The sequence below is a fragment of the Rutidosis leptorrhynchoides genome, chromosome 9 (genome assembly GCF_046630445.1).
Source record: "Rutidosis leptorrhynchoides isolate AG116_Rl617_1_P2 chromosome 9, CSIRO_AGI_Rlap_v1, whole genome shotgun sequence".
NCBI lineage: Eukaryota > Viridiplantae > Streptophyta > Magnoliopsida > Asterales > Asteraceae > Rutidosis > Rutidosis leptorrhynchoides.
The window spans coordinates 245352523-245360952 of record NC_092341.1 but is presented as its reverse complement, the minus strand read 5'-3'; the positions used below and the strand labels follow the sequence as shown (position 1 = coordinate 245360952).

Here is an 8430-nt window from a genome sequence, read left to right as displayed (position 1 = left end):
AACAACCCTAAGATTTGGCAACGCAAGTTAGATGATGCGTTGCGGGCCTTTAGGACTGCTTTTAAAACACCAATCGGTACCACACCATTTAGACTTGTATATGGTAAAGCGTGCCATCTTCTGATTGAAGTGGAACATAGAGCATACTGGGCATTGAAACTTTGTAATTTAGACATGGAAAAGGCTGGTGAAAACCGATTCATGCAAATGCATGAATTGGAAGAGTTGAGGTTAGAGGCGTACGAGAATTCGAGCTCGTATAAGGAGAAAACGAAAATGTGGCATGATGCCCGATTGAAAGAAGTGAAAGAGTTTAAAACCGGTGATAAGGTATTGGTTTTTAACTCGCGGTTTAAATTTTCTCCCGGAAAGTTGAAGTCCCGATGGACGGGACCTTATTTGGTGAAACAAGCATATCCATCGGGATATGTTGAGTTGTTTGGAAATGGAAATACTTTTAAAGTGAATGGTCATCGATTAAAACTCTATTTTGATGGAGTTAATACCACGGTTCAAGATGACATCACTTTCTCCCCCAACGCTAATTAGCTTGGGAAGGAGTCGCGTAAACGACTCACTAATAAACCTCACAACGTGTACATAGTCTCATTCATGTGTCGCGTTTCTTAGGATTGATTGTTTTTGAGTGTTTTGAGTGATTTTTCGAATTTTAGTATGAACCAAGTTGTTTAGGGACCTTCCGCAATGTTTAAAACGCGAAAAAACATCAAAAGCTGGTGCAACAGGGCCAGATGCGCCGCATCTGAGGACAAGAAAAAAGCTGACAGTTTCAGATGCACCGAGATTAGGTCATGCGCCACTTTTGGGCCACCAGATGCGCCGCATCTGCCTCAGATGCGCCGCATCTACTACAGATGCGCCGCATCTGTATCTGAATGTTGGAGACTGCCCATTTTTTTTGCACAAATACGGGAGTTTATCATTTTTATTCATTTTTTCACCTACAACTCCGACTTTCATCTCATTTTCTCTCAAGGATTCCATCTCCAAACACTAAATTAACCGATTAAACCCATCTTTGAGCATCTAATCCGTATATTAACATGAGAAAGGTAAGATTAATCTTCATTTCTTCATGATTCTTGTGTTCTTCATTCTCAAATTCGGATTTAGCTTGTTCTAAGTGTGGGGATATTTAAATCTTCATGTTTTGGTCATTATATGCTTGTATTATTGTCACTAATCCTTATTCATGCTCGAATTTCATGCCTAATTGCTCAAAAATTTACTTTAGAAATTAGGGTTCTTCATGAATTTGGGGATTTCAAAAAAATGACCATTACTTGTTTAAATTGGGATGTTTTAGAGTTCAATTACTAGTATGCATTAGCAAATCCGCATGAACCTTAGTTGAATTACACGATTGCACAATTATTGAATTGTAGGGTTCTTAAAATGGAGATGTTGACTTTTGTTGACTAGTAAGTGTTCTAAGTGGAATTAAAGCAATGCATTGATTATGCTAAACTCATATATGCCTTAACTTAGTGTTTGTTCGAATTGAAAAGTTTTACTTGTGAAAGTTAAGGATTGTATGCTTAGGCTTTTTGATGAAATTGTTGACTTGAGTAGAATTTAGTGTCTAAATGTATGATAACCATTGATTGCATATTGTTTGACATGCTTATTGATGAATGCTAATGGTTTCATACACTTGTTTTGGTGAAACTAATTATGCTAGATATGATTGAACTTATGAAGTGATAAAAATTATGAGTCATACTAGTACATGTTTGTTGAAAATGAGATAAGTACATCCATAATAGACATGATAGTTTGTGTAATACGTACGATATAACGTGTTCTACATGGTTTTGGCTTTTGCAATATGAAAGATGTTTTGAATTTCTTTAACGCTAATCAACTTGGTTTGTTGTTTTGTTTATTTGGTTTTGTTGTGTTTTTGTAGACAAGATCTTCATCATCAAACCCAAAATCAAAGAAGAAAAAAGCGCCGTCAATTGTAGATGAGGAAACAAGTGAAGAAGAACATGCTGGTGAAGAGGAAGAAATGGATATTGACAACCGGCAGTTAAATGTCCGTGGATTAACCACTCCGGATCCATGGATCAATGCAGTTTTGAGGCATCCGGAATATCATGAACGGATGAAGGCACTTCTACACAAAGACGTATATCCGGGGAAATATATCGATTGGACACCATTAGAAGAAGCCGGCGAATATCAAAATTTTCGCAACCTTTTCCGAGTAACGTATCAAGGCCATCGAATATATGCATGGGAAAACCTGTTCAGAATGCAAGAAAGAGTGTACCCACTTTTAGTCAAAGAATTCGTTGGTTTACTTAGGGTTGATTACACGTCACCAACATCCGGTACCTTTATGAGATTTCATCTTGGAGGACAAGATCGAACATTAACACTGCTACAATTTGTAAAGGCGTTGGATATCTATGAAGGGTTGCCACATCAATTAATGCAAAATTACTTAAATCAATGTATATACTATGTTTCTTCTTTTAATCATTCAGAAGCATGGGTGGATATGAGCAATAGCGCATATAGTGCAAGCAAGCAGACTTGTAGCAAGCTACGTACCTACGAGCATCGATGCGTCCAAAGATTCATTTCAAGTACCATAAACTGTCGAAAAGACAGTAGCGAAAAACTTACCAACTTGGATATCTGGTACATTCACAAGATAATGGATCACTCCCATGTTCATATTCCACGAATCATTCTCACTTTCCTTCTCGAAGAAAGGAAAGAGATTACACCAATCATGGGCGGCCATTTTGTAACCAGGATTGCCCAACATTTTCGTATCAATACAAGTGGGTTAGAGGAGAAACATATGATTGCCTTTGATAGAGTAAGCTATACAAGGGCAAACATTTTGACGAGGGGGTCGAACGGCCTTCTAACTAGGTATGTGGATCCCGTGAACAGGCAACCAGAACAACCACAACCGCAGCCAGATCCACAGCCGAATGTTGGAAGTAGTTTGGGTCAGGGAAATGATTGGGAGGCTTACATGGCGCGACAGTTTTCCGATTTGCGACTCCATAATGATCGAAACACCCAAAAGGTAATTGATCACTACGATACAGGTAACAGGGAGATGCAACATTACATTAATGTATGGAATGATCGAACGTGGTACACTCAAGCGGGGCAGCAAAATCAGCTTAACTGGATACATGAACAGACTGTGTCATATGCTGCAGATTCCGCTAACTATACCCCCTCTCCTTGGCCTGCATACGAACCATGGGTTCGAATGGGTGATCCATATCCTGCGCCTTATCCTCCGCCTCCTAACCCGCCTACTGAAGACACCGTTGTCGTCCCTGCTCAAGCAACTTATCAGGGGTACAACCCCTCAATATTTCAGGACGACGACGCGAAAAACTAAAATGAAGGCGGAGCTGGCCCAAGTAACTCTTTTTGGGGATTTTTCTGAAGTTGACATGATTATTGGTGAAGTGTGTGAACGGCTTGATTGATGTTGGTTTGTTTCAAAAACAATTTATCTTTATGTTTGGTGTGTAATAACTTGGTAGTATTTTGGATGATTGTAATTTGAATAATTTAGATAATTATAAGTGGGGTTTTTAGTACATGGAGTACACCCCCATTTATTTGTGTGAATCGTATGTTTGCTTTGTTTGAATTGATACAGGTGAGAATTGAGCTATATGCTGCATTTTTACAAAGACTGGCAGTAAGTTCAGCACATACTTGATTGATGATTGTTTTGTTTTGCAAGAAACGGATGATGTTATTATGCTGGTATTCAGTTCAGCGCCATCACGTGAACTTCGGTTTTAGACCTTGAAAGTAATAAACTCTCTTACACTCTTTAACCCTCTTGAATTTAAATTTTTCTGATTTCATGTAATGAGGGCGATACATGAACTCAAGTGTGCGGAGGAAGTTATAAATTCTTTCGGGTTTTTGATTTTGGTTAAAAAGGCTTAAAATGGTGAAAATTTTTAAACTTTTATCTTTATAAATTCAAATTTTATTTAAAATTTGTAGATTTTAAAACTAGGTGTATACACCGAAATTATTATCACAAAACAAATTAAGAAACAACCAAATGATTGATTTTATTTTATTAAAAATCATAAAACTAGTAGTCATATAAAAGATATAATCATCATGCTATACCACATTCTGAATGAAAAAGAATCATCAAGTAATTTGTTGTTCTAACAATCTAATCCAATGCTCATCTATGTAAGGATTATGAAGGAAGTCAAGTCTTCCAAAATGACACACTTGCTAACTTATGTTAGAAGATGTAGTCTAGAACAGCTGTAGGTTAACGAAAAATCTTGAAAAGTCATCTCTATCATCGGCTGAAAATCCACCTCACCTCAGCATCAAACAGGATTTTTGGTGGTCAGACTTATCCTAACTATGAGATGGATCTATCTCGTACAATGGGGGGCACATTGCAAATTAGCTTTTAAGACTAATGAATCTAATCCCCAGATGGATGATCTCCGGAAAGATCAACCGCATCTATGTTGACTGCGGCCAACATACATATGCCATAACAAATTGAGGTGTGCAAACTCATAGTTCACCGATGATATTTGGACATGATATAGTTTCTTCTAAAACTTATGCTATTTTATGAACTATATTGTATAAAACCATTTTTAGGACATCCGGTTTCAAGTTCCATGATACTTCAATCATGGGGGCGAGTAGCTTGCTAAGCGCCGACTGAGGCTTCGGTTTTCAGTTACCCTCAACCGGACTTTGAGGTTAAAACCGGAAAACTTGTTAGTGTAAAAACTAACATGTCTAATTTTTAAAATATAAAAGGTTTTTCGCAAAGGTCCCAATTTCCCTAAGGATCCAAATTTTTAAGAAATGTGGACTTTAAAACACACCTTTCGACTTTGGTGTGATTTCATTTCATGTGTGTACTCAAGGTATGTGTATTACATTGTGAAATAAATAAAAGCGTGTGTACTCCAAAGGTGTGTGTATACTCAAAACGCGTGAGTTTGATTCGTATGTGAAATAAAAGTGTGAGTGCGTATATATTGTGACCCGAGTGTGATTTCCATATAGCATGAGTTATTGTGTTACTAAATAACTTGTGTATCTTGTGTACTATATCGAGTGAGTGTGATTCCCATTTTTATGTTCTTAATTAAATAAGTGTATTTATTGTAGTAAATTTCGATTTCTTGTAAGTCTTGCTTGAGGACAAGCAAGGTTTAAGTGTGGGGATTTTGATAACGCCAAAATTATATATGTTTATTGCCGTTATTTCAATCCAAAGTTGTTCCATTTGTATGTAATTGTTGTACGTATGTATTGTAATTCGTATATATATTTGTAAAAGTCCATTGTGAATGAATAAATGAAGACCAACAGCGAAAACAGAGTTAAAACGAAGATTAAACGCGTAAAACAGCCCAAAACCACTGAGACAGTCCAAATGCGGTGCATCTCTTTTAGATGCGGCGCATCTATGCACCAAATAACTCCTGACAGTTTCAGATGCGGAGCATGAAGACTTCTGGACCAAAATAGCCTCAGATGCGGCGCATCTGAGATGGATGCGGCGCATCCAAGCCAGATGCGACGCATCTGTCCCAGATGCGGCGCATCTGCTCCCCTGCCGACAGTCCTGAGTGCAGAATTGAGCTGGAATCTACTGAACGTAAAGAGATGCGGCGCATCTGGTCAATTTCTGGCCATTTTACCTAACTTTTTAGCCTATTTAATAGAGCCTTTGGTTACATACTTTAGATACCTTCACTACTACGTTCTCCCTCAGTTCTAATACGATTTTCAAGGTTCAAGGAAGGCTGCAAGTCAATCTCCACTCTTTCAACATCAAGATTAAGCTAGGATCATTCATCACTATTGGTACTTTTGTTCTCTATCTTTTAAACATGAATTCGAATTGTATTTACTGTTCCATTAGTTCTACTATGATTATGTTTGGCTAAAAGCCTTGTGTGTTTGCTTCAATGTAAGATTTATGGCTTGAGATTGTTCTATACTTTGATGTTATGCTAGTTATATATATGTTTGATTGATTAAATTATCTAGTTCAACCATAAGAACCATTGTTATGCTTGCTTAGTTCATTACTTCAATTATATGGATTGCAAACCTATTAATGTAAGTTAACTAGGAAAACAATCTATACTTTAATACACCTAGTAATCTAGACGATTAGATGCATAACTTAAGTGATTTTGTTATGTGTTTAATTCGGTAATTGAATAAATTCCAAAGCAACATAGTTATGAAATTACCTCAAATGATTGTTGTAATTTAGGTTTCACGTGAGTTTAACCGGGTTGAATCTAATTAGTTAATCAATCTAAATCACCATGTTCTTTCAAAAGATCCATAGTTGTAATCATCCTTGTATCCTAGTTCAATTATGTAAGTTATGACTTGGTTTATGTGAATTTATCAAAGACCATAGCTTATACTTCAACACCTAGTGATCTAGCCACCTATATGTGAGTATAGGATGTTAATTGAACGATATTTAGAATATACAATCATGTAGTTTACTTAGAGTGATTTTAGTAAACTAGGTTTTTTGTGAATTCAACCACTAAAGAATCTTGTTGATTAAACATAGCTCTTAAGTTTATAGAAATTGTGAAATTGATATAAACTGCTCTATTGTAACTATTACATAACGGTTTTAATTATAGAAGAACAATCCCTATCATTTATCAAGCATAGAAGTAAACATCGCATTCTCATTCTTGTTAATTACTATATTTATTTACTGTTTCGTTAAACGAAAATACAACTTCAAACACAAAACCCCCCCTTTTAGAATAATTAATAGTGGTAAAATCTTAAAAACAAACTTCTCCCTGTGGATCGAACTGGTCAATTTACTTGCTAGTTACTGCATGATCGGGTTTTAGTTACCTGTATTATGTGTTAATTATTAAGCATATTGTCTTCATTTTAAAGGTTACGTTTTGACACATCACTGGTACTGCAAGTATTGAGCAGGTCGACCTTCAAAATGAATTTGCTGCCAAAAAGGAGGAGTTATCTAAACTCATCGATCTTGATTCTCGTCAGAAAGCTAGTGTTAAATGGGACGTAGAGGGTGATGAAAACACTAAATTTTTTTCATTGTTCTCTTAAACGCAAACGCCGCATTCTATATATTCAAGGTTTACTCATTGATGGGGTTTGGATAGATGATCCTAATGATATTAAATCTAAATTCTTTGATTATTACAAGTCCAAATTTGAAGCCCTTCAAATTGATGCTGACTTTGGCAACATCAGACCGAATATATGCTTATCCAATAATGAAGCTAAGTGTCATGAAGCGGATGTTGATGACGCAGAGATAAAAAATGCGGTTTGGAGTTGTGGTAGTTCTAAAGCCCCGGGACCAGACGGTATTTCGTTTCGTTTTTTTAAAACATTTTTGGGATATATTCAAGTTTGATTTTTGCACGGACGTTAGAGAGTTTTTCTCTTCCTGTAATATGCCCAAAGGAGCTAATTCGGAATTTTTTTCGTTAATCCCAAAGGTTAATAATCCGGTTCTCATTAATGATTTTCGTCCTATATCTTTGGTGGGTTGTTTCTATAAAACTGTCACTAAGATATTGACCAATAGATTACAAGGTGTTATTGATAAGATTATTAGCCCAGTGCAGTTGGCGTTTATTTCAGGTCGTCAGATTCTAGATGGCCCTCTTATGTTAAGCGAGATTATTTCATGGTACAAGAAGAAAAATAAAAAGATGCTTCTTTTTAAGGTGGATTTCGAGAAAGCGTATGATTCTGTTAATTAGGAGTATCTTTTATTTATGTTATCATCGCTGGGGTTCGGTCATAAATGGTGTTCGTGGATAAAAGGTTGTTTATGTTCGGCTAAGACTTCGGTTTTAGTTAATGGCAGCCCAACTCGAAATTTTTGTTTGAAGAGGGGTTTGAGACAGGGCGATCCTCTTAGCCCTTTTCTTTTTATCTTTGTTATGGAAGGCCTTCATTTAGCCTTTCGTCGTGCCATGGAAATAAATTTTATTCGTGGGATTAAAGTCGATATCGATAACATTCATTTATCTCATTTTATTTATGCAGATAATGTGATTATTTTTTCAGACTGGAGTGCCCAAGAGATGAGGCGTATCATCCTTATTTTGGAGATTTTTTCAGACTAGGTGTGGTTGATTCCGAGACCATATCTATTGCCAATAGTGTGGGGGCTCGAGTTTGTTCGTTTCCTACGACGTATTTGGGAATTCCTATTGGCTCGACCATGAAAGCCATTGCAAAGTGGGATACGTTATGTGAGAAGTTCCGATCTAAATTGTCTTCTTGGAAGGCAAGTCTTATTTCTGCAGGTGGTCGTTTGACTCTCGTCAAAGCTGTGATGGGTAGTATTGGTATTTATCTCATGTCGTTGTTTAAATGCCC

At 36.6% G+C, this 8430-nt stretch overlaps 1 protein-coding gene across 1 annotated transcript in view; it reads left to right on the top strand.

Moving 5' to 3' along the window:
- Window positions 1-3398: 3398 nt before the first annotated feature.
- The window catches only part of LOC139868645 (uncharacterized), a 96470-nt gene continuing 91438 nt past the window's right edge, over window positions 3399-8430 (top strand). Inside the window, exons 1-5 of the mRNA XM_071856977.1 lie at window positions 3399-3467; window positions 7003-7102; window positions 7197-7403; window positions 7504-7786; window positions 8116-8399. Coding sequence (XP_071713078.1) covers window positions 3399-3467; window positions 7003-7102; window positions 7197-7403; window positions 7504-7786; window positions 8116-8399 — 943 coding nt within the window. The remainder of the gene's footprint in view (window positions 3468-7002; window positions 7103-7196; window positions 7404-7503; window positions 7787-8115; window positions 8400-8430) is intronic.